Genomic DNA, 27,500 nt, shown 5'->3' with positions numbered 1-27,500 from the left:
GCATGCGTGTGTGTGTTTGTGTGTGCGTGCGTGCGTATGTGTGCGTGCAAGCATGCATGCATGTGTTTGTGTGAGCATGTGTGTATGTGTGTGCGTGAACTGATCAGAAAAAAAGGCCTATGTGTGTGTAACCAGAAGCCCAAGTCTCAACAGATTCATATATCTGAATGGCAGCAGCTCCATTCTTTTCTTCCACTCGTCCCCTTTCAATAGCAAATTTACTGTTAGAATCGTTGGATAGGGGCACTGATGTGTAAAGAGATCTCAAGCAATTTACAATAAGGGGACAGACTGCCCTGAATGCTGCATACATTATAATCACACTATACATCTCTCTTCAGAGAGCGGGGGCATGAACATGCTATTACTAAAGGGGGTATAGAGAGAGGGAGCGAGAGAGAGCAATGTCTTTTATTCCTAAAGATGAGGGGTCAGAACAATACAAACAGCAGAAAAGAAAAAAAGAAGAAAGAACAAAAAGAAGAAAGAAAAAAGATGAAGAGTGAGCAAGAGCGAGAGAGAGGGAGAAAGAAAGAAAGAAAGAATGAGATAGAGAGAGAAAGAGACGGGGAAGAACTGTCCCATGAAAACCATTTTTTTGTTCCATTACAAAGAACTAGGTCAGCGTCTCCTAATTGTCAATCATGCAACAAATCTCCCAGTGCCACAAATGAATGCTGCACTGGGAATGAAACAAAGCTTATTGCCATGCAATGTCAGATTGACTTAATTCAGCCTCCTTTTCAGAAAAGCCAATTCACATTGCGGCGCGGCAGCGCGGGGTCTCTCTCTCTCTCTCTCTCTCTCTCTCTCTCTCTCTCTCTCTCTCTCTCTCTCCGTCCCAGGGGAGAAAGGCATGGAGACAGACCATTTTACGCCGGCTAGCTTTTATTAGTATGTCCAGGGTGGAGGGTGGCGGTATAGGCTGATGGCTGAGTGTTACCTCGTCTTATTGTGCTTTTGTTTTCTTTTATGCTTTCCTGCATAAAGGTGAAATGGGCAGGGGAATACACATACACACATTTCCACATACATGATGCCTGAGCATGTGTGTGTGTGTGTGGGTGTGAATGTGTGTGCATGTGTGTGAATGGATGAGTGCACGCGTATGCATGTGCGTCTATAGTCCACAGTACGTGTACATACTGTCTGAGATGGAATGTGTGTGACTTACTGTGTGTGTGTGTGTGTGTGTGTGTGTGTGTGTGTGTGTGTGTGTGTGTGTGTGTGTGTGTGTGTGTGTGTGTGTGTGTGTGTGTGTGTGTGTGTGTGTGTGTGTGTGTGTGTCTGTGTGTGTGTGTGTGTGTGTTCACTACTGCATCTTTTATGAAAACCCTGCTAGTGCCTGTGGTCTGCAGTTTCCTCCACTAACAGCTCCATCCCCCATTTGACATCAAGTGCAACACTGCACATGGATACCTTTACAACTGGATTGAAAGATGCATTTTCAAAAATGGAATCCTTCAGAACCATATGAAGGAGGAGAATAATAAAACAAAAAGACACTCCAGACACCGGTGTCTGAGGCTGAAATACAAACCTATACGGTACGCGGCGCAGTCTGGAGCAAGGCAGACATTCACATGATGTATATATAATGATACCCATTTGATGTTATACCCATTTGAGTAAAAGCATTGCCTTTTTCTCTTCAGCGGAGGAAAAAAAACAGCACTTGACTCTCTTCTCTCTCCTCGGTGTCTCCAGTGGTGTTGGGTAGTCTCCTGTCATCCTGTCTGTATGCTGAGCGCACACCCGTGTTCCTCTCCATCTCTCTCCTGTTTCCCTCCACTCTCCATCTCTCTCCTGTTCCCCTCCACTCTCCATCTCCCTCCTCTCCTCTCCTCTCCTCTCTCAATGTATTTATCTATCTCTTGTTCTCTGTTTCTCTCTCTGTCTCTGTCACCTCAGTCTCTCTCTCTCTCTTTCTCTCTCCCTGTCTCTCTCCCTCTACACCCTCAGTCATTGCTCTCTCTCTCTCTCTCTCTCTTCTCTCTCTCTCTCTCTCTCTCTCCCTCTACACCCTCAGTCGCTCCTCTCTCTCTCTCTCCTCTCTCTCTCTCTCTTCCCCTCTCTCTCGCTCTCTCTCTCTCTGGGCTCACCATTTACCTTCCCCTGCCAGGTGTCATGGCTTTACGAGTATCTGATTGGACAGAAAGGGAGCGCGGCAGTACACTTCCAGCAGACGAGTTTGGTGTCATGTCTCTGAGGAGCCCACTGACAGTCCCTCACCGGAGAATAATAATAGCTGCCCGACGCCCGCCTGCACCGCCCACACGCCTGCCCCACTACACTACACTACACTACACTACACTACACCAGTGGTTTTCAAAGTGGGGGCCGGGGACCCCTGGGGGGCCGTGGCAGGTTGGCAGGAAAGGCGAGATAAATAATTTGGATAAATTGAGTGACTAAAATAAACAAAAAATAAAAAAATAAAAAAAATCCCTTCAGTTCAAAACTGCATTATCCTAATCTACGGCATCTCTAAACATTAGTACCATTATCGTTATTTTATATATCCAATGGGAAACAGACTCACAGACCTAGACTACGGTTGTGAAAGGGGTGCGCAGAAGAAATAGTGTGGCACGAGTAAGGGGGGCCTTGGCCAGAATCTATCGGTATATGTGTCATGATAAAGTTTGGGAACCACTGCACTACACTAAAATACACCACACCACACCACACCGCCCACACCCAGCTCTGGACTGGGTCAAAAAAATCAGGTCGGGCATTTTCAGGCAAGACCGGTCCAGTAGGCATTTAGAGAGAAAATGAAGCCCATGATATCATTTTCATTCATATATTAAGAGCTATTTTGACACACAACACCAAAAATGAATATATAAATCTGACTTGAAGAGGTCAGCTATAGTGACATGAGGACTGATACGACTACATTGGGGGGAGGAGATCAGGCCAAAATCATCGACAGTCCACCAGGCAAATGGCCTGTGTGCCTGATGGCCAATCCAGGCATGCCCGCACCGACTGCTCAGCTCTGCTTAGCTCTGCTCAGTACAGCATGGTATGGTACTTTAGTAGTGGAGAGGGGGGAGAGAAGGAGAGAGAGAGAGAATGTAAGAGAGAGGGAGAGAGGGAGAGAGAGAGAGAAGGTAAGAGAGAGGGAATGTAAGAGATAGAGAGAGATGGAGAGAGAGAGAGAGAGAGAGAGAGAGAGAGAGAGAGAGAGAGAGAGAGAGAGAGAGAGAGAGAGAGAAACTGAGGTGTGGATAGGGAGACAGAGGGAGAGAAAAGGGTGTGTTAGAGCGATAGAGAGAGAAAGAGAGAAAGAGAGACAGAGAGAAAGAGAGAACGATAGAGAGAGAAAGAGAGAAAGAGAGACAGAGAGGTAGCCTTCAAACCGGCATGAGTGAGTGCGACGTGAGAAAATCAGAGTGAGACATTTATTTCAGCCTGGGAGAGACAGGACAGGGAGATGTAGAAAAAGACTGACGGACAGTGAGAAAGAGAGACGTTGAAGGAGACAGACAGACAGTCGTCTTCCTTGGGGAATGGAGGTGGAGGAGGTGGAGGTGATAGGGGTGGAGGTGGAGGTGGTGGTGGGAGGGGTGCGGACTGAGCTAAGCGCGAGAGGAAAAGAGGCCTCATCAGGGAGACAGACGGAGACAAAACTGACATTTGAGTCTGAAAGCAGAGAAAAGGAGGAGAAGCTGCTCTTCAAGCCACATGAAAACAGCCCAGACTACTTAGACTGGGGTACAGTAGCCGCGCCAGTGTACACACACTGTGGAGCACACACACACACACACACACACACACACATACAGGCGGGAAGGTTTAGCAGGTCATTTTCAGCATACCTGAAATAAGCATGGTTTAAGAGGACCACCCTTTCCCTTGATGTTACAGCTATGAAAATAACACCAAAAAATTTGCTTTTTTGTAACTAAGATACATCCAAGTTAAAATTTTACATTTTACAGTCACAGTCTGAAATAGGATTTTTCTGACTTTTATATGGTTTAGGAGGACATGTCAGAATGCATGTTTGCAAGGTCATAAATGTTTATTAGGTCAGTGAGAATACACATACACAGATATGAACAATATCTGGTTTAAAAGGACAAATGCAGATTAGAAGGTCGGTCCGAATACAATACACAGACATGGTTAGTATGTGGTACATTGGGTCATATGTGGTATATCAGGTCGGTCTGAATACAATACACAGACATGGTTAGTATGTGGTACATTGGGTCATATGTGGTATATCAGGTCGGTCTTAATACAATACACAGACATGGTTAGTATGTGGTACATTGGGTCATATGTGGTATATCAGGTCGGTTTGAATACAATACACAGACATGGTTAGTATGTGGTACATTTGGTCATATGTGGTATATCAGGTCGGTCTTGCTACATACACCTAGTGGTGCCTTCCTCAGCTACCTTATTAGGTAGCTGTTGCCTTTGGCCAGGAGCAGATGTCGTCAGATGGTGTCCAACTATCTCTGGGTGTTTTGGCCCTGAACCATAACACCCTCAAGCTGGTGGGCCCAACAGTGAGTGGCCAGCTCACTGCCCATCTGCTCCTGGTTTCCAGCATTCCTCCTCTCTCCTGCTCCATAGCCAACAAGAGGCTCGTTCCGCCTCTTCCCCCATCCTCCGTGTTGCAAGCTTCTTGCTACGCTCATCCAGGCCTATCGCTGAAAGGAAGTGCCATGCTGACCTTGCTGGAAATCCCTGACACCCAACCTCGACAGGGAACACCCACATCTGCCAGCCCTGGTCTCTGCAGTCCTGGGCTAGCTGCTGGTATTTTGTGGCTTTCCTTTCATGTGCCTCGTCACAACCCTCCTCCCATGGCACTGTGAGCTCCACCAAGATGACTTTCTGGTCCTTAGCAGACCACAGCACTCTGTCTGGGCGGAGGGTTGTCTGAACCATGTCCGGAAATTGCGGTTTCCTCCCAAGGTCCACCCTCATCTCCCAGGAGCTTGCGGTGTGAAGGATGTTCGCCCTCGTCCTCCCAGTGGTCAGTCTCTGTTTAGCTCCCTCCCTATACTAAGGAAGGTGATCGCTCTGGCTGGGGCTGTGCTAGCTGGTCTCCTCTTCACCCTTTCACGCTAAATGGTGTCAGCCAGGGAACGCAGGACTGTATCATGGCGCCACCTATACCGACCCTGGGTTAGGGCTGTTCTGCACCCAGACAGTATGTGTGCCAGCGTCCCTTTCTGCTTGCAAGCTTGCAGAGTGGATCCTCTCTCAGCCCCCACAAGTGCAGATGCACTGGTGAAGGGAGGGTGCTGTAGACAGACCTCAGGAGGAAGGAGATTCTGTATGGCTCCAGACGCCACAGGTCTCTCCAGGTGATCTTGCGCCTGGGTAAATCCCATTTTGTCCAGGCATCCTGGGAGCCTTGTTCGACTGCTCTGGCCATATGCTTCTCCTCTTCCCTGCTTCGCACCTCTGCCTGCACCATCCCCCGTCTGGTCTTTGAGTTTGCCTTTCCCCATGTTTGGAAGTGGCCAGAGCCAAGGCCTTGCCTGTGGACACATTGGTTGCCAACTATGTCTCGCAACTGTAGAGAGCTCACTGCCTGCTCCACAGCTGTGTTGGCAGCCCACTTACGCCCCGACCTGGTTGTGACGCCTGCTTGGTTCACCAGGTCATCCCTGGAATCCCTCAGGCTAAGGAGGGCTTTGCACTTTGCTACTTTAAACTCCTCGACCACCGATGACAAGGGGAGTTGCAGTTGGCCAGACCTGATGTAGAGGTCCACTGAGGTGAAACTTGGGGGGATGCCAAGCCACCTCCGTAAGTGCTTGCTGGTTTTCCTCTCAATGGCCTTGACAGATGACATAGGGAAGTCATAAACTGTGAGGAGCCAGAGGAGCCTGGGCAAGGGTCCATGCTGGTACAGCCAGGTCTTGAAAGGAGTAGAGATTTCTCGATTTTCCTCAGCCATTCCTCAGTCTGCCTTACCGCCTCTGTAACATTTGCTCCGTCTGACAGTGATGCGTTGAACCACTTACCCGGGCACTTTATTGGGTTGCTTTCAATGGATGGGATGGGCTCACCTTGGACTTGAAGGCTGAACTTGCTGGTCACTCTGCCCTTTTTGATGACCATGAGCCTGGATTTTCTGGCTTTAAACAGCATCCCAGCCCAGGAGGCTACACTTCCCAGCGTCTCCAGCACCCACCTTGCTTGGACGTGGGTCACGGTTGTTGCCGTGATGTCGTCCATGAATGCTCTCAGCACTGGTTGGACTATTCCAGAGTCCAGCGTTGGGCCCCGTGTTATGCCCTCGGCTGAGGATATCAACAGATTCATTCTGTGAAAAATGAGGGATGGTAATTACATGGTAATGACATTTTTCACAGAAACGCCACTACATACCCTACCTACACTCGCCTACACTCACAGACACCCGCAGACACTTTCATTCAGACACTGACACACACGCGCATGCGCACGCCGCACCTGTAGCCTTCCAAACATTCATTCAGTAGAAGTTTCTTTTTATCGCACAGTAACATGTGAAAATTGTTTAACCATTCATTTACTCAGGAATGTCATTATTGTTTGTGTCTTTTGTAATATTTTTATTGTTGGTTTGGGAATATTGTGATATTTTGTATGTGGATTTAACCCTTTAGCTACCAGAACTTTTTTTGAATAGGCCGGAATCCTACCAGGAATTCTAAGGAAAAATTGACATTTTGGTCATATTCTAAATAATGTCAAATAACTTGAAAAGAAATGAAAAGTGTCAATTACAAGTTACTTTCATATTAAAGTAGAGAAAACACACTTTCAAATGGTATATCATTTATGGATAATTAATTGTTCAGTATTCCCATAGAGTGCCTTTGATGTGGATTAAATGATAAAAATGTGATAAAATCCGATATTATCTAGGCCTATCTATCTATATATCTATATATTTAGGCCTATCTATCTATCTATCAATCTCTCTATCCATCTATCTATCTATCCTTCCGTCTATCCATCCATCCATCCAGGGTCAAAGTTGAACAATGATCATGTGACGACAACAAATGTCGTTCACCCAAAAAGTCCTGTTTTCAAGCGGTTTCAAGCGGTATAACTGTGATGGACTACAGTAGCTAATAATGTTTGAACTAAACCATGCCAAAGACGTGTAAGGATAACCGTAGAAGTGGCCGCGATAGCAGACAGGACATGAATGGAGCTCTAGGAAGTTTCCCCTCCCAATTTGGCACAGGTAAGACGCGCCAGGCATCACCGACTTTGACCGGAATTGAAGTGCTACAAACACCACGTTGGTAGGCTATTATTGGAAGTTAGCATTCAACTCAACGTCTTCGCGCACATTTTTATGAAGGACAACGTGGAGTAGTAACAGTCCTTGACTGCTTTGCCAAAGCTGACACGCAAAATGAGTAGCCAATTGTTCCATGCTGCGCTTCCTTCACGATGCGCTGTTACGCAGAGCTGTCGCTGTAAGTTGTTCCAGGAAACTAAGATAGTTGGATACCAACATATGGTTTGACTTTGAAAACACACCGAAGACAGTTTACATTTTTAATATGTAGCATGTAGACATCGGCTGGACAGTTGTGTTTGCTATTTAGGACCATGGCAGAACTGATCACAGTTGAACACCATCTCATAAGCCTAATAAAACAACATGATCTAAAAATGGCCTAAATAGTCATACACATGTGCTGTTGACCATGAAAATAGATCGACGAGGGTTGGAAGTTTTCATATTTAGTGTATATTGGTTGTAGAAACAGAATGGTTGTGTTTGTAGCCATCCAATCTCGGACGGCCGTCATTTGAATTGAAGGCAGATTGCCAAATCGCAAGCGGCGCATCTCGTAATAAAATCTAAAATACTGAAAAATAATATAATATAAACATATAGTTTTTATACTGAAAGTATATCGAGGAGGGTCTGTAATATTGAGCTAAAGTGTTTGAAAGCTGGAAAAACTGCATGATGACGGCCGTTCAGCTGTATTTTCATATGAAAATATTCCGGCCGGCCGCGGCCGTTATGGTACAGATCCAGTCGGACGTTCACGGCCGTTATGGGAGCTAAAGGGTTAAAAGAGTGTTTTAATACTTTTTGTAACTTTATTTTCCTATTGGTTGAATAGTGAACCAATCAGCTGTAACTTGAAGATTGTGAGCTCTTTAAAAGGGCAGGCCTTTCTCATTCTAGAGAGAGAGGGTGAGGTTAACACACGCTTGCTGCGAGGCTGTGTAAAAGAAGTAAGTGCAAGGAAGTTTGTATTTAGAAATTATTTTGTTATAGTTGAAATTTAAGTTGCCTGATTTGAGGCTGGTTTTCTTTTGCGTTTATTCAGTTTTTTGTTTATCATATTTTTGTATCACTTCCGCACTGTAAATAAATCCGCACCTGTATCCACGATATTTTCAGTTGCCAAGTTTCCGTCTTCTTTTAACCGCTACTTGCAAGGGCCAGTCCTAACATGAGTTGGGGGTAGAGAAGCCCCTTTCTCACACATTCCCATGATGAATAAGATGGGGGAGATGGTACATCCCTTTTGGAGGTCTAGCCAGTTGGTAGTGAAGAGTGCAGATGTAAATCTCAGTCTGAACCCGGTGAGGTAGCCAGAGATCAGGCCTTGTATTGACGCTGGGATGTAGTAGTGGTTGAGCCCCTCTTGGATGAGATTGTGAGGTATTGACCCGTACATGTTAGAGAGGTCTAGCCACACCACTGTCAGATCGCTTTTCTTCTTCTTCGCTTCCTGGATCAACTGGCTGATCATTGAGGTGTGTTCTAGGCAGCCTGAAAATCCTGGGATACCAACTTTCTGGATAGACGTGTTGATGTAGTGATTCTGCGTCATGTAGGAGGTGATCCTTTTTGCCAGAACGGAGAAGAAGATCTTGCACTCCACACTTAGGAGAGATATTGTTCTGAATTTGGCAATTGCAGAGGATCCCTCCTCTTTTGGCACAAAACATCCCTCAGCCAGTTTCCAGCTTGCTGGTATTGTGCCCTTTGCCCAGATCTTCCTCAAGATCAGAGTCTCTTGAGTAGCTTTGGACATTTTTTGTACACCTTGTAAGGTATACCGCTGGGGCCGGGGGCAGATGCTGATTTGGCCTTGTGGACAACGTCCTGAACCTCCTGCCAGGTAGGTTCTTTTGCGTTCAGCGCGATGGTTGGTTTTGCAGGCCTCAAGATGTTGCGATTGGCATCTAAACCCCGGCTTCTGGTAGGGTCGCTGTGGGCTTCTGCAAGGAACTCTTCTGTCTCCAATTTAGAGCTGGAAAGCGTACCAGATTTCTGCTGTCGCAGAAGCGCCTTGGTGAAGCTGTAGGGGTCTTTAACAAACTGGGCGCGCCACTTCTCTTTCTTACGCCGCTGCTTTCGGAGGTTTTCTGCTCTCCTGAGCTTACACAGCTGTTCCCGGAGCTTGCTTGTTAGATCTTTGATCCCCTCTTTCTCAGGTGTTGAACTGGTCTTGAACAGCTTGTTTAGTCCCTTTATCTCACCCCTCAGGCGGCGAATCTCCTTCTCCCTCCTGTTCGGTTGCTGCTGTGGCTGTCGTTGGCCTCTCCGCTCCACTGTGCCGAATCTCTCCTTGGCGAGGTTGTATACAATGGTCGTGGTTGCATCGATCTTTCTGTGTACTGGGCCTGATGAGGTTGCTTCCAGGATCCCTTCCAGGTCATCGTCGAGTTGCGACCAGGCGTTGTTATCTGCCATCTTTGGCCACTGGATTCTTTCTCTCCATGCAACTTGGAGTGGTGTTGCTGGAGAGGGGTTCACATGGGTTGGTCTCTGGTGTTCGGGCTCCTCAGGTGCTGAGAGATCTTCAGCACTGTGGTGTGCTTCCCGTCTTCTCGTCTGACCAGACTCTGGGTCTGTGCACTGCTCCTGAGTTGCTGGTGTCCCACACCTTGACCTGTTTGAGCCCTCTGGCACTTCTGCAGACTTTCCCGCAGTGGCACCTAACAGTGAACTCCTCTTCTGTCAGCGTTGTTTGTTTAAGCTTTCTGAATACAATACACAGACATGGTTAGTATGTGGTACATTGGGTCATATGTGGTATATCAGGTCGGTCTGAATACAATACACAGACATGGTTAGTATGTGGTACATTGGGTCATATGTGGTATATTAGAACAGTGTGGATACACGTGCACTGATATATTATATATCAGTGGATAAAAGTGGGTAAAAGCTTTCTGAATACAATACACAGGCATGGTTAGTATGTGGTACATTGGGTCATATGTGGTATATCAGGTCGGTCTGAATACAATACACAGACATGGTTAGTATGTGGTACATTGGGTCATATGTGGTATATTAGAACAGTGTGGATACACGTGCACTGATATATTATATATCAGTGGATAAAAGTGGGTAAAAGCTTTCTGAATACAATACACAGACATGGTTAGTATGTGGTACATTGGGTCATATGTGGTATATCAGGTCGGTCTGAATACAATACACAGACATGGTTAGTATGTGGTACATTGGGTCATATGTGGTATATTAGAACAGTGTGGATACACGTGCACTGATATATTATATATCAGTGGATAAGTGGATAAACGTGGGTAACGCTGTCCGTCTTAACACAATACACAGAAAGGATATGAATGGTTAACGGGGCAAATATTAGTATGTGGGCATGCACATCATACTGTATGTTAAGGGACCTGTGAGAAGGCACTCCCTCCCATCTCATAATCGCAACGATTTTAAATACTGGTGAACGTTTGTTTGATTAGTCTGGACTGTCCAGGAGCGCACACGCACATTCATTCACACACACTCACACACACACACATACATGAACAAGCGCACACAAGACCTCTCCGAGCTATCTCTCCTGTATGGCGTTCAGGCCGGCCAGAACGGAGCCGGTGCCGGTGCTCGCACCAGTTACGTTCAGCACTAAAGTGCTTATCTGCGAACTGGGCTCATACCGTGCTCTGAACTTTTCCCCCACGTGACTGTGTTACCTGGATGAACCTGCTGTCAGTCTCGTTGTCGTCACAGTTCGCAGAGAAAAAACAAGTATTTTGTGGTTCGCATTGTCAACCAAATCAAATGGGTTGATTCGCCGTTCAACTACGTCACTGCCTTGAACATCTGTTCTACACTCGACGGTTGGAAATGCTGAAAGTTGATTGGTTCCCGACAAAGTGGGTGGGTTCCCGCTGTAGAGGGAAAGTTGGAAATGCTCCTCCTCAAGCTCCAGGCCCTAGTGTGTGTAGCTGAGTCGAACAGCGTTGCGTCACCGCTAGGGCGGAGCCCGGGTAGTTGAAGACTGCCATAAACTGCCGTGTCTGAGGATGTTACTGCAGCTGGGAGCTGATGTTAACGCATGCGACTGCAACAGTAGGACTACTCTCATCCGTACCATGTCTTAAACAAGAAGTTGCCCATAACAACTTTGAAAACATCCTACTGCTGCTCAAACGAGGTGCCAGTGTGAATACGGTGACCCATAATGGGGACAATGTGACGTAGTGTTTGGTGTGCTATCTGAAAGAGGGCTTAGATAACGAGGATGCTGAGAAGGCAGCTGCCGTCAGACGATATTGCACTCGAATAGCAAACATGCTATTGGACCAAAGAGCTCAGATGTTTGCAGGAACGGGTGACTGGAGGAGTATTATTACCAACCCCTCTCACTCAGGAAACTCTGCAGGCGGTTCATACGCCAACTGCTGGCCCTGCTTCCACTTGAATCCAAAGTGCCGTTGTTGCCCCTCCTCCCATTGCTCCAGGACTTCCTTATTCCAGAAGTCAGCTTCCTGCGCTGGCCCAGCTGGGACAGCCTCCAGTGCCAAACCTGTCCATTCACTATGACTAAGACTATGAGATGTTCATTAAATAAGTTCCTCATGCTTTGTAGCTTCATTTATTTACACGAACCAAAGACAACACGAGCACTTGCAAGTTACGATGCTGAAGTTAAATCGGGACAGTAAATAGTGTTTCCATACTTCATTCTGCTTTGTGCAACCTGTTCTCGACAATGAGCTTCTTCCTTGTTCCAAACTACTGCGGTGGCTAGTGCAATCAAAAATACAGGTTGACGTTTATTACATGTTTCATTTCCATTGTTGTTGAGCCTGTGTAGCTGTGTAGCCGTGTAGCTACAAGGCAACAGACATGTATAGTTTACTCCTTGTATTGAAGGCAGTTTGAATCCTCACAGCGCAGATCAGATCGAGCAAAAATCAAACTGTCTGCGTTGACCTCTGGGCGACAGGCGGCAAAGAGAGTATACACAGCCCTCAAGGGGGTGAAATGAGATTCAGCCATAAACTCCTAACCTCCTCAAAAAGACAGGCCCGTTCCCACTTTGCTGGAAAGACTCAAATACATCACAACAGCATTGCTAAGAGAGCCTTAAGTAACAGGTAAAGACTTCAAGATAAAGATCACTGCAATTTTGAAGACAATACAGGTTTAACATAGTCTTTGCAAAGGGTTTATAACTATAAATGTCCATAAAACAGTATAAATCACAAGTCCTCATAAGTTATTCCAATAGGCCATTGGGTAAAACTGCACTGATGAATAAACCAGTGTTGTTGTTGTTCATGAATCTGGGATTCTAGGTGATTGTTCACTTAGGCTGTTGTTTCTCATCAGGATGTAGCTATGTTGATGCCTCAACAGCTTATTTACATTTTATTTATTTTGGATTTTTCTAGTAGCATCATCACGCACCACTCTCCCTCGGCATCAAGAACTGGCATTATTAGCTATCGGCACGTTAGAGCAACATCGCCACATTATGTAAGAGCAACATTGATAAAACCATGAATTAGCATATTATTACCACATTGTCAATGCATTATTAGCATGTCATTAGCAGTCATTTTTTGTTGGGGGGTGGGGGTGAATAACTGGCGTTATTGGAATGTTATCAACATATTATTAGTATGTTATAAGGGGTTATTTGTCATTGGAGGACACATCTCTATCACCTCATCATCTGAATTAAGGATAATGAACAATTTAGACCACATTTGCAATTCTATACAACAGGCGCCATCTTGGAAAATGGCCACCATTTTAAGTAGCAAATCAGGTGGATTTGATTGTATTGGTGTTGATCACATATGTGCTGAATTTCATGTGTGTATCATAATTTGCTTGGTCAATTTGGTGCAATAAATCAATTTCTGGGGTCTTTTTGGTGGCCATCTTGGAAAATGGCCACCATTTCAAGTGGCAAATCAGGTGTATTTGATTGTATTGGTCTTGATCACATATATGCCTAATTTCATGTGTGTATCATAATTTGCTTGGTCAATTTGGTGCAATAAATCAATTTCTGGGGTCTTTTTGGCAGCCATCTTGGAAAATGGCCGCCATTTCGAGTGGCAAATCAGGTGGATTTCATTTCATTGGTCTTGTGTACAAACATGTCGAATTTCATGCTTGTATCACAATTTGTTTGGTCATTTCTGTGCAAAAAATCAATTTCTGAGGTTTTCTTTGGCGGCCATCTTGGAAAATGGCCGTCATTTCAAGTGGCAAATAAGGTAGATTTAATTATGCTAGTCTTGAGCACAAACATGTTGAATTTCATGCTTGTATCATAATTTTATATGTCAATTCTTTGCAATAAATCAACTTTTGGGGTATTTTTTGGCGGACATCTTGGAAAATGGCTGCCATTTTAAGTGGCAAATCGTGTAGATTTGATTGTAAGGGTCTGAAGCACATACCTGCCAAATTTCATGCTTGTATCATAATTTGCACTATTCTTGCCATATTGGCCTTGTAGCTGCTCCACTAACTGTTGTGTATGCCTGTGTATGGAATTGCGCGGGAATGTGTATAGGCTGCAGTGGCATTGCTGGGTCGATAGGGGGCAAAGTTCCATACAACTCCACACACAGAAATGTCAGGTAGGGGGTTGCGAGGACATTTTGCAAAAAGCTGCTGGGGGGTCATTTGGAAGTCAGAAAAGGGTGTTATAATGTTATGTTTACCAGGGCATTGTAGGGGGTTATAAGCACATTTTACAAAAAGGTGCTGGGGGGTCATTTGGAAGTCAGAAAATGGTGTTATAATTTTATGTTTACAAGGACGTTTTCATGTCCTGATAAACATCGCCGTCCTTACAATGCTGGTGAAAAGTCAGGAAAATGTCCTGCTATACCACCGCCGCCCGCACACACACACACACACACACACACACACACACACACACACACACACACACACACGCACACGCACACGCACACGCACGCACACAGACGCACACACACAGAGAGGCACGCATGCACGCACACACACACACACACACATGCACACACACACGCACACACCACTACACTGTAGTCTCGTTTAGAGTAAGAATAACAGCAACGTGATATGCGAGGGCCCTAGCAACATGAGAGGGCTGGATCAGGTCTGGAGGGAAACACCTACACCTGACAATACAGACACAGAGGACCTCCGCCAACACACACCATTCCAGCATTCACCGTTGAGGTCGCTATTGTAGACACACAATGATCCCAGACGCATTACCAGGGCCGATTGTGTTGTCAGGAGACGTAACACAGTGTTACCACGACGAGGGATGTAGTGTCCTCTTTATCCCTACCTCATAACAGAAAAATGCTTTGTCCGTATACAGTGTAATAGTGAGAACGTACTGTATATTGGGTGTGTGTGTGTGTGTACTGTGTATTTTACTGTAAAGTAGGCTTTATAGTATTCATGACCATGCATTAAGGCAGGTGCATTTTTTGACCATCCATTGCCAGTCTTCACAAAATAGTTGGCCTTATATTGGGGAAGTCGTGTGTGTGTGTGTGTGTGTGTGTGTGTGTGTGTGTGTGCGTGTGCGTGTGCATGTTCTTGTGTGTGTAATTTTTGTAATGTAATCTACTGTAGCCTACACAAAAAAACAAACATGCATTTATTTACCCTTCCGGTTGCCATTTTTCAGAAAGGCCCCACTGTGGTGGTGGGCGAGAGCCTTTTGAAGCCGCGTACGTATCTACAGGCAGTCGATGCCGGCCTGACATTTAATCACTCCCCTGACTAATGATGATTTTCAGAGCGCCGTGTGTACCTGGTGATTAAGTCCCATTGTGTTTTAGATTCACGTTTTGGAATGTCGGGACGATAGCATTAGCTAAAAAGCTAATGACTAACCGAAGTTGTCAGTTTGCCCTTGAACAATTAAACCGGGAGCTTATCAATGCTAGCGCACCTGTGTTGACATGGCCCCCTCACTGACATTGTTTCTGCCGTGCGTATGGATTAAAAGAAGGGAGGGGTATAAAAAAAAAACAACATTAGCATGAGCGCTGCTATGTATTTAGCATTTTTATCTAATAGACTGTTCATATCTGTATTTCACCTTGAAAAGGCCATTTGCTCGCCCGGCCAAACACATAAATAATGCTGCCAGACGCTAAGCTAATGTAACATGCAAAAGACCCAGTCCGAGCCTGCACACTGCCACTGCCATGTCCAAGTAGTTAAGGGTATAAACCAAGTAATTCCATTTAAAAGAAATTACCCTAATCGACTGCTTTTGCGGTCTACGGAGAATTTCATTTCTAGACGACGAGAAAAAAGGTAGTCTGACTTTCTCCACTCTCTCCTCTCTCTCTCTTCTGCTGTTCTCTCTCTTTCTCTTTCTCTTTCTCTTTCTCTCTCTCTCTCTCTCTCTCTCTCTCTCTCTCTCTCTCTCTCTCTCTCCGTCAGAAGATTTTGTGAGTGCAGGCGCTTTGAACAGCGATAGGATTTCTTGCTTCTCGAGTGTCATTAGCTCTGGGGCATTTCTTATGCCAGGTAAAGATTAGATAGCGATCGGTGCTTTATGAGGGACTTTGGGAGGCGTTGGGGGCCCTCTGTGCCTTTTGTATTGAGCAGTGTCTCGTCAAGAGGGGACGGGCATACAGAGAGAGATAGAGAGAGAGAAAGAGGTGGGGAGAGAGCGAGAGAGAGAGAGAGAGAGAGAGAGAGGGCGAGAGAGGGATAAAAAATATCTAATTTCCTCTGTTTCCGCGTACGTTGGAGCTGTGTGGGGACCCAGCTGAGGCACGTCCTCGGTTGTCTTTGCGTGTGTCGTCTCTTCATTGTGAAGCGTGAAGTGGTCCGCATGGACCGTCTCAAGATCATTTGCATGAGCGAACAGGCTGAAGGATTTAAATATATGTGTAGCTCAACCACTACATGGAGAAGGGGTTTGAGTGGGGGGGGGGGGGGGGGGCTGCGCTGGCTCACTTAAGAGAGACAAACTTTGTTTGCGCAACGCACAAATCATACTTCATCCTCTGTAAATACGAGGACGCTTCCATCTCTTTCAGCACGAACACTCGATAAAGACACCAGAGATATTCTAGACTTGGAGACGGCGGTCTTCCGCAACACAGCTGCCATGACGACAGCTGAACAAGAAGATGGTGATGAAAAAAAAAAAAGAAATAAAACAAACCGACCACCAACACCCACCTCTTCACCACCATAAGCCCCTAGCCTCTCGCCCCCCTTCTCCCCCCACCTCCCAGCATCTAGTAGAAACCTGAGGATGAATTTGATAGAGTAGAGTATTTATTTAAACCCCCAGAAGACCAGAGGCGGTGTGCTGGCCTTTTGTTTTGGCCCCTACCACCACTCCTCCTCCTCCTCCTCCTCCTCCTCCTCTTTCTCCTCCTCTGCTCCCCCCTTTAATGGAAGTGCTGGAAGTGGGCGGGCATGAACAAAGTGGAGCTTGTCCTGACCTAAATGAGAAAATCGCCTCCAGATCTCAACGGTCACCTGTCCTCTCTCTCTCCTAAGAAGGCCAGCCAAAATCTGCTGACTCCTATGCTATGTGACCGAACCGTCCCGATTCAAATTCATCTACCTCATTCGTGTTTTTTTTCCCTTCTTCTTGTTTTTCTTCCACTTTCTTTATTTTTATGTCCTCTACGGTTGGGAGATTTTCCATCGACACCTACAACCCCTGAATTAAGAGGAGAAGGGATCTCATATGGCAGTGGTTCTCAACCTTTTTTCTTAAAGCACCCCCTTGCCGGTGCTCAAGACAAGACGCGCACCCCCAACCCAAACTTCTAAATGTGTATACATACTAAAAATATGATTTGAGTTATTAATTACAGTGATTCTTGCTTGAGACATTAATCAATACCTTAATGACTTTAAATGGAGACCAAAACATATTTTAATTTGGTTTTGATGTGGCCTAATTATAATGTTACCACACAGAATTTTGGTCACAACCTCAACACAAACAAAATTCTGTGCACCCCCTAGAATCTCTGGCGCACCCCCAGGGGGTGCCCGCACCCCAGGTTAAGAACCACTGTCATATGGTATAGGCTTCATTAAAACGTATTGCAGGGACATCACCGACAGCACAGAAGCCCAGAAGACTACGACAAAGTCTTTCTCCATCCATCCTGCCTTTAACGCCGTGCTGCTGTTATTTTGCCCTTGCCGTGTGCCTGGGAAGCAACCCGGAATGAAGTATGAAGTTCAAACAACATCGATATTGTTGGAATAACATGAGCGTGTTTACACAGGAGAAGATTCATCTGTGATAGCCTTTATGAAAATTAGGAGCGAGCGAAAACAAGTGGAGGAAATTTCTGGAATCCCAGCAGAGATTGCCTTCCCTGATGTATTCTTTTTCCTGTCAGCCCGAGACGTGAAACGAAGCCGGGGAAAATTAACTCCTGATACGGCTACGCTGAATTAGACACTGAAGAAAAAAAAAACACTCACACTCACATACACACGCATCCTCTCCTCCCTCTCTCAGCTTTTCTCTTTTCCCTCCCTCCTTCTCTCTCGCTCCCTCTCTCTCTCTCTCACACACACACACACACACACACACACACACACACACACACACACACACACACACACACACACACACACACACACACACACACTTTTTAAGGATTCCAGCCTTGTCATTTTCAATTTTCTGCTCCTTGGACATGCTTGTATTCAGATTCCAGAACATCTATTCGGCATATCAATCCTAATTAGACAATCTGGGTCCACGAAGGATGGGAGAAGGCTTATTTGCATAATTTAATCATAAATACTGAGTGATACATATTTCCAACTGCATTTGTACAATTATCTTTTCATCCTTGGGGCAAAAGTATTAATATGATTAGGCAATAATTCTTTAAAAAAGAGAGGAAAATAGGGGAGCGATGCGCAAAGCACTCCTTTTTAAACTCCAGCTTAGGGCTATATGAAAAATTAATTAATTTCTGAGGAAAATCAATTTCTCTACGTGACCATATTAGACGGAGCCGGGGCTGGGGCCCTCTGAATCTTCGTCCAATCAGGAAATCTCATCTGGTCTCTTCCAACTTCTGTCACTAACATTTAACATCCTTGTACAAGCACCAGTGACCGCCAGCATGTCTCCCTAACTATGGTGTAATGTGAAAGTGGTCGTGGGGGGGGGTGGGGTGGGTGGTGTGGTGGGGTGGGTGGGGTGTGTGGTGTTTGAGGAGAGGTGGTTGAGAGGAGGTTGTCAGAGAGGGTTGAGGGTGTGTTCTAAAGACGTGCCAGAGCTTTGAGCAGAACTAGGCGGAACTGTGGGGAAGAGGGCAAGCAGGGCATTTGCTCCAGGGCCCAGGGCCCTTCTGTAATGTTGGTGGGGGCCCTATTGCACATTGGCAGGCCGAATAGGGGCCCCTATCATTGTCTTGCCCTGGGGCCCTGTGTACAATGTATCCGCCACCGGCTCTGCGAGTCGGCGGCGGACGGACACAGACATGGGAGAGGAGAGGGGAGGAGAGAAGAGTAGAGTAGAGTAGAGGAGAGGAGAGGAGAGGAGAGGAGAGGAGAGGAGAGGAGAGGAGAGGAGCCCCCCAAACGCATCGGTTTTTCTCTCCACAGGCAATCGGGTTTCACGTGCCAGCGCATCCTCACCCATTACTGCACCTTGATGTGGGCCTAATCTAATGCTGCCTCCACCAGACGGATGGGCCTGTTAACAACACGCCACACAACACTCCTACAACAACCCCGCTCGTCCGATTAAATGCACAAAATAAATAAAGAAGTGCCGTAAATAGATAAATAAATAAGAGAAAAATAAATAAATAAGTAAATGAGCTAATTATATTAATGCATGGCATATTTTTCAACCTGCTTTCAAATATACTTAGAATTAACTATGTTAATTACAAACATGTTTTCCAGGCAGTGTATAAGCAAATTTATGTCACTTCAATGCACCCGATTATTTCTGATCTGCCATCAAATATATTTTTAGTCAAATATTTCAGCTCCCATATTAAGCCACAAAGGGTGTGCGTATTTGGATCGCTGCAGTGTGAAGGGAGATTTTTCCACCTGTCTCTGTCTCCAGGTGTAGCAACAACTTTTTCCAGCATCCCGCAACAGCATGCAAATAAGCCAAACATTTTCACAGCCTCTCTTCAGCAAAATGCAAATTAAGAATGCAAAAAAAAAATAATTACACACCGTTTTACACAAACAGCCATAAAAAATCCGGCAAAGCCATCAGACACTGCTGGCCTCGGAAAACAAAAGAAAGGAAGAAGAGGAAAATACAGGCAGGTTCCTCTCTCTATCTCTCTTTTTCTTTCTCTCCACCAAGTGTAGTACCATAGAAATCCCTCTTATCACCATGCAGCATCAGATTTTAAACAGCTCAGGTTTTCAAAAAAAGAGCCTAGATTTTAAAAAGTGATTTCAAGTGTGACGGGTTGCTGTTTGAAGTGGACCGTCTAGCAAAATGCAAGCCTGGAAGCAATGCGGTAGTCTGCTCTGTATACCACAACACACTACACCACACCACTCTACACGATCCTCCATATCCTCTATGTTCACACCTTTTGGTCCGCTGACATATGTTCAGCACACTGCTAATTTGGGCACAGGTGCTTAATCCTATTTCAGCATACCCCCTGGACTTTTAATGACAATCTGGGAAAAAAAGGTGTATGTTTCTGTATTTTTTTTTTCCTCGCAGTCTGGAAAAGCTGTCCTTACCTGGCTACAGAATGATCCAAAATTATTTATGAAAAACCTAAGAAGAAACCAAAAAGTGAGCATGACTGGCGGTGACACGTCTTTTCAGAATGTAGCATCTACAGTGTGAGTGTATTTCTTTTAAATGTTCTCTTTAACCTCCAACCCTTAAAATAAACAGACATAGAGACACAGAGTGCAAGAGAGAAAGGGAGAGAAAGAAAAAGAGAGAAAGAAAAAGAGAGAGAGAGAGAGAGAGAGAGAGAGAGAGAGAGAGAGAGAGAGAGAGAGCAATAGAGAGCGAGAGACAGACACTGAGACACAGAGAGAGAGAGAGAGAGAGAGAGAGAAAGAGAGAAAGAGACCCCATCCTGCGTCTTTTTATCCTAATCAGGCATCTGTCACTCTGCTTTTTGAAGTTATTATCACCCCGGCTCCCTCTTGGACGCGGTTGCCGGGTGACGCGGGTATCTTAGCACCCACTCAGGCTGGGAATGATTTGAATGCCATCCAGAGATTTCCCCCGAGCACCTGTAAACACATCCATGCCTTGTAGAAAACAAATATATCACCAGAGCCCCGCACAGAAGAAGAAGAAAAAGAAGAAGAGGAAGAAAGAAGAAGAAAAGGGTGAAACGAGAAGATAAAGGGAGGGAGGGAGGGAAGGGGGTGGGCGACGATAAAATCTGGCTCACTTAACAGACCCCTACTGAGTGTTAAGCAAAATGATTACCATAGTATGCAAATAAAAGGACTTTTTTTTACATCAACACCGCTAAACAAATGAGGCACTGGCTGCGTTCCCATGAAATGTCACTGAGCCTGTGTGGTTTTAAGGAAATAGAATAATAAAATAAAAAAAAATGTTAATTTGATTTTTCTAGAAAATAGTCAGTAGAAATGTCCCACGTCATACACTGGGATAACAAATTAAGAAGACAAGAAACCACCTCAGCGCAATCATGTGTAAACATACATCAACGCAATGTTTCCCAGTTCACGCCTGCTACGTATAAAAATTGGCATTAGCTGTTACATACAGTACAGCATGCACGCCTACCCTTCACAGGCCCACAATGATCGTGAATTAGTCACTGTGTTTGTGACAGAGCTCTTGGTTTCTGGCCAAGGAGACAGAAGAGAGAAGACAGAGAGTTGCTGAGCCTGTGCCTGAGCCTGAGCCTCAAGTCTGGGGTGGATTTCTAAAAACCAAAGTAGCTAATGTAGTAAGCAACTTTGTTGTTTTCAATGCATTTTCCCATTGGCAACTACCGAAGTTGCTAACAGGCTAACAACTTCCCTTTTGAGAAATTCACCCCTGAGCCGCGTTCCACAGAGAGAGGTGGCTGCACCGACACCGCGTCGCCCCCAATGTTTTAATAACCTCTCCACTGAGTTCAAATGTCACCAGACAGTGAACACCACCCAGCCACCACCACCACCACTGCCTCTTCTCCCATCTTCCCTCTCTCTCTCTCTCTCCCTCTATCTCTCTCTCCCACCGTCTCTCTGTCTCCCTTTACACTAACACCCACACACACCCTCCTCCTCCTCCTCCCTTCTCCTCTCCTTCTCTCTATCCTCCCTTCATCTCCTCCACCTCTTCCTCCTCCTCCCTCCTCCTCCTCCCTCCTCCTTCCTCTTCCCTCCTCCTCCGTCCCATATGGAGAAAATGAAAAGGAAAACAAGTGGCTGAAGTATTGCTTCTCCCGGGCCGGTGTCATAACTCCTATGAAAGCAAAAGAGATTACTGCCTGGGTATCTGTTGGGGAGCAGAAGGGCCACATTAATCTGAACTGAGAAGTGAAGCCCCTCTGTGGAAGAGAGAGAGAGAGAGAGAGAGAGAGAGAGAGAGAGAGAGAGAGAGAGAGAGAGAGAGAGAGAGAGAGAGAGAGAGAGAGAGAGAGAGAGAGAGAGAGAGAGAGAGAGAGAGAGAGAGAAGCCTCTCTGTGGAAGCCAAGGAGAAGTACGCTCTTCTTTGCAGAGAGAAGGAGGGAGGGAGGAAGGGCTGAAGAGAGGGAAATAGAGAGAGGGAGACAGAGAGAGAGAGAGAGAGAGATGAAAACAGAGAGGCAGACAGAGAGAGAGAGAGAGAGAGAGAGAGAGAGAGAGAGAGAGAGAGAGAGAGAGAGAGAGAGAGACAGTAAATACTGAGAGAGCCAGAGGGATAGAGATGAAAAAAGAGAGGCAGAGAGAGAGGGAGATGAAAAGATGAGGAGAAAAAGACAGAGGTATTTCTATCTGAAGTATGTGTATGCAGATTCTCTCGCTGGGAGGGAGGCAGAGAGAGGATGGGGGATGAGGGAGGCCAGTGGTGTGTGTGTGTGTGTGTGTGTGTGTGTGTGTGTGTGTGTGTGTGTGTGTGTGTGTGTGTGTGTGTGTGTGTGTGTGTGGGGGTGTGGGGGTGTGTGGGCGTGACGTCCTGTCACTCAAAAGATATATCTATTTATAATATAAGTATGTATATTTTTGCCGCACCTCTAGACGGCGTATCATAACGGCGATGCATGGGCAGAACCGTGAGGTGACTCACAGGACAAAGCGCAGCTGACATAAGAGCCTGATGCTTTTATACTTGGACAAATAACGATCGCTGAGCCGAGGTGTAAACCATGGGCAGAAAATGGACTTTTCCGTGCCAGTGGCCAGGCCTGCTCTCAACATAAATACAGTACAGTACTGTAGGCCAGTGGTTCCCAACCTTTTTCTTAAGGGACCCATGTTTTTACTATTGTAAGCTTTGGTGACCCAACCACGCGAGCGCCCGCACGAGACGGAGTCACAAGATGCCCTCCGTTTCCTGCGAAAACATATTTTAGTTATTTTATTCCTCAATTCGTCTTTGGTCAAATATAGAATAAATGTTTAATGTAGCACTTACAATTTGTTGCGTCTATGCATTTAATATTAGTTAAATGCTTTGTCTTTTATTCAACATGGGCTATATATATTTAAAACGAAACCCCTTAAAATCAAGAGGGCTCCGCGACCCCCTGTGGATCTTTGGCGACCCATAAGGGGGGTCCCGACCCATAGGTTGGGAACTACTGCTGTAGGCCATGCACAAAGCGAGGTGACCACGTACTGGATGCATAGTATACATACCTATACGTCTTCTTGATTTATAATATAATAGATATGTATCATATAATACAGTAAGTAGATATCTAGGAGTCTGGGCGGCCAGTTAAAATTTTAACGTGTGTATTTTTAATGTAATACATGATATGCACACACACATGCATGCACGCACGCACACACACACACACACACACACACACACACACACACACACACACACACACACACACACACACACACACACACACACACACACACACACACACACACACACACACACACACACACACACACACACACACACACACACACACACACAGAGTTCATCTGTACAGTATATATAGCTACATACACAGTGTACCACTATGCCAATGTAAGAGTTATGACTCAGCCCCAGTGACCTTCTGCCTCAGTCTACATGAAAGGTAGAAATAGACACGTTACGTCCTGCTGCCTGCTTGCCTGCCCGCCTGGTAGTAAATAACACGGCGTTATAGTGTTGCGTTGCGTTGGCCCGTCGCGTGATCCCTTAACATCGACACTGCACTGGCTACCTTTTTGTTCGTCCGAATGATGTAATCCTCTAACTGGGAGTCGGATATGCCGGAGTTGATTGATTCCCTTATGCCGCCCCCCCATCTCACCCACACACCCACCTCAGATACACCACCCTAAATAAGCTATCCCACCCACCCCGAGCTACCCCAACCCAAGCTACCCCAGCCCCAGCTCCAGCCCCAGCCTCAGCTACCCCAGCCCCAGCTATCCCATCCTAGTGCCGGCACTACCAGGTGCTTTCAGGGCCAATTAGGGGCCTCTCCGCACGGGCAGTAATAGCCTGGCAGCACTTTAGCGTCATTAAGGAAATGTGTGCCACTGCATTATCCCCTAACCCCATCGCTGACCAGCGGCGGACGGCGAGCCCGAGAGTTCAACCCACACACTCCATCACCCGCACCCGCCCGCCCGCCCACCGACACACACGAACATGCATACACACACACACACACACACACACAGCCGCACACGCACACATGTAAGCGAGCGTGTGCACGCACACACACACACACACACAAACACACACACACACACACACACACACACACACACACACACACACACGAACACACACATGCACACACAGCCACCCTGTCCTAAACACACGGATAGCACACATTATACACAACACATCTAACACACATACTTGCAGACCAGTTAAATATATACACACACGCATCCATGCGTGCACATATGCACACACACACCAAACACACAGATAAGTATACTGTAAATTAATAATATACATAAAAACAACACACACAGCTAATACACAGAGACACATATAACACATCTATAAACACACCACCTCCTCATGCTACCTAACAGAGGGACAGACAATTAGATCAAGAGAGAGAGAGAGAGAGAGAGAGAGAGAGAGAGAGAGAGAGAGAGAGAGAGAGAGAGAGAGAGAGAGAGAGAGAGAGAGAGAGAGAGAGAGAGAGAGAGAGAAATTCAGGCTCTTAGGCCCCAGCACCTCCTTAACCCCTGTCTCTGATGTGCACTCTCTCTCTCTCTCTCTCTCTCTCTCTCTCTCTCTCTTCCTCTGAAGTTGCCCTCCGCCACCGCCATCATCAATAAAGTCAGCTGAGTGCATTGTGGGTAAGCACCAGGGCACCACAAAGGTCCAACAGCACAGAAAAACACCAGCCAGGCCATTAGCAAAAAGGGGGAAAAACTATAACTCGTAATACTGCAGAAATAAATGTGATGATAATGGGAAATTATTTTTGCGATGATTCAGTGGATTTTACGAAAATGTACGTACAGTAGATTCAGTGGGCCATCGTAAGAAAGCAAAATGAAAAGAAAGAAGAACCTTGCAACAAAATCAAAAAACTGAAAAAAGCTTTTTAATTTGTGAGTGATTCTTAATATTGCTGTGGTGTATGAGGTCATATTACATTATTTAAATGACATTAAATTAAGCACACCTTTTAGGAATAATTGTTAAAAGGCAAATGATTAAGACATCAAAATATGTGTGTGTGTGTGTGTGTGTGTGTGTGTGTGTGTGTGTGTGTGTGTGTGTGTGTGTGTGTGTGTGTGTGTGTGTGTGTGTGTGTGTGTGTGTGCGCGTGTGTGTGTGCGTGTGTGAGGAGGACAGTTTGTGTTTGTGTGAACGTGGGCATGTGGTTACGTCTATGTACAGTATGCGCCCACATGTGACTTGTGACTGCATGGGCCAAATGTGTATGCCCATTCTCTTGTGTGTCTGTAAATGTAACTGTGTGAACATCTAAAACATGCATACCATGGACTGTATACAAGTCTATGTGACATACAGTACATGAATGCTCAACAAAATAAATTCCAATTTATCGTTTAATCATTCTCAACCCATATTCTCGCTTGAGCTTACAATTATATGGCCTACAGCTCTCTCGACCTTTCAGAGTCTCAGAGTAGCCTTCACCTGATTCCTGGTATGAATTGCTTTGCTTTTTTAAAAAGCACACACAGAAAATTTTAACATATTCAAATATTTAATCAAAGGGATAAATAAATAATAGGCTAAAAAAGAAAAGACCCTTGGAAATATTGCATTCATCCCATGACCCTTCACATGAATAACTTTTTGTCTGTTTAATTAAAGATGTGCTATTGTGGATGTCCTTAATAGCATTTTTATGAATACATGTATTTATTATCACTGTAACTACCTTTCATTTCTCTTGCTTCTTAAGGTGATGTGTGGGAATATTTCATAGTCTTTCATCAGACTCTCGTGATTTACCCCCAGCCTTTAACCCACTAACCTGCTTATAAATGTCAGATAGGTAAAATAAAATCACACTTGAGAAGTCAATGAATGTTTTTTGAACCATAAACTGTTCTTCAAATAACAGTATTGAACAGCTTTAGTGTACACAAACTGTAATTACACCGTTTCATCGACTTTTGATGCTTGTCCACAAGTTCCGCCTTATTAAACCACAAAGGCTTCAAGGTTGCCTAGCCTGTGGCATGGCATTAATTTAGACAGACCAGCAGTTTTCTTTTGAAAATGTTTGTCTTAGAAGGCTACAGTACATTAAAGCACTTTACTTGATAGTGTTAATTTAAATTGCAGCGTGCAATATGAAACGCATAATGAGTTTGTGAAATAACTACGTCGTTTGTCTGTGTACTGGTAGGCTCCGAAGTAGAAGAGGGGGAAACTAATGGCCAATGCAGTGTAAGCATTTCTATAAACGCCGCTGTTGTTAGTAGGCCTAAGGTCTAATGCACATTACAGGCCGGTGATGACAGCCTCTACATTTTGGATGGTGTGACACAAATAATGAAACAGTTTGGAGTCTAAAGGCTGAATATATATTTGCTTCATCTATTTGTCGTTTATTTCTAACGCCTTCTAGAAAGTAGGTTGAATTTTCACAACTAAGCACATTACCTATTGCAGTCTCGCTTATACATAGGCCTAAATACAGTACACGTCCATTTGCACATATCAAATCATAATGTTTCATCTGTGTTTAGACGCTCATGTGCTGCCAGACGTGTAGCTCAAAGCATCCGAAACTTCTGCAAAGACCCTCACTAACTTTTCTACAGTCTGTAGGCCTACCAACTTTTCACAAATACACGGCTACACTTAACTTTGTGTTTATCAAATGTCGTCCTAAACATGCTACAATCTGAACCCCATGCTGTTTACGCAGCAGGTTCCCATGCGCAAACATTACGCTTCAGAAATAAATTACCACGAATGTAAAAGGACTGGCTGAACCCCGGTTAAATATTTAATAAAAGCCCACACACAACTGAATAACTAACCGTTCCTAATCTCACACTCACCTCGCATTTGTGCAGTCGTTGTAAAGAGTCTCGAAGTCCTTTCTGGAGATGAGTTTGCACCGGTTCACGCCGGGTTGGATGGCCCCGAGTCCCCTCAGAATGCGGACCTGCTCAACATTGCACACTACCGGCGTGATCTCCAGTCTCTTCAGCTTGGTGTAGACGGTGTGCAGTCCCCCTACCAGGTGCTTCAGAAACAGGTCGAAAGCTTGGGGAAGGCAGATGAGCTCGCAGCCGTCCACCGTGAACGAGGCAACCTTGGCGCCTCTGAGTTCTACCATTTTGCACTCGTTATTCTGTGGGGTGTTTTCAACAGGCGACGGGGTCGAGTAGACGGGCTTGCTGGGAAGCGCGGCGGTCGGGATGCCGGGGCTGGTGGTGGAGATGAGCTCGGAGCGGAACAAGCTCTGCGCGGTTGGGGCCACAGATGGAGACGGCGAAGAAGTTGCGGAGGGTGAGCAGGAGGTTGGAGCTGAAGTTGGGATCGGAGACGGCTGAACCAGCGGCAGCGGGTTCGGTGGGATCAAAGCAGCCGGTACGGCCATGGTCAACCTATGAGAGTAAGTTCAAAGTATAAAAACCCAGT

General features: G+C 45.6%; 1 protein-coding gene across 5 annotated transcripts in view; it reads right to left on the bottom strand.

Annotated features, from left to right (window-relative positions):
- Nucleotides 1–27,500, bottom strand: part of dachd (dachshund d) — a 227,835-nt gene that overhangs the window by 200,182 nt on the left and 153 nt on the right. For all 5 annotated transcript variants that reach the window (XM_063213028.1, XM_063213029.1, XM_063213030.1 and 2 more), the window contains exon 1: nt 26,915–27,500. This exon is cut by the window's right edge and continues 153 nt beyond it. In XM_063213028.1, coding sequence (XP_063069098.1) covers nt 26,915–27,459 — 545 coding nt within the window. In that variant the 5' untranslated portion in view covers nt 27,460–27,500. The remainder of the gene's footprint in view (nt 1–26,914) is intronic.

The sequence above is a fragment of the Engraulis encrasicolus genome, chromosome 13, assembly GCF_034702125.1.
Source record: "Engraulis encrasicolus isolate BLACKSEA-1 chromosome 13, IST_EnEncr_1.0, whole genome shotgun sequence".
Lineage (NCBI taxonomy): Eukaryota > Metazoa > Chordata > Actinopteri > Clupeiformes > Engraulidae > Engraulis > Engraulis encrasicolus.
Note: the sequence above shows the minus strand (reverse complement) of the source record. Positions and strands in the feature narration are given on the sequence as shown.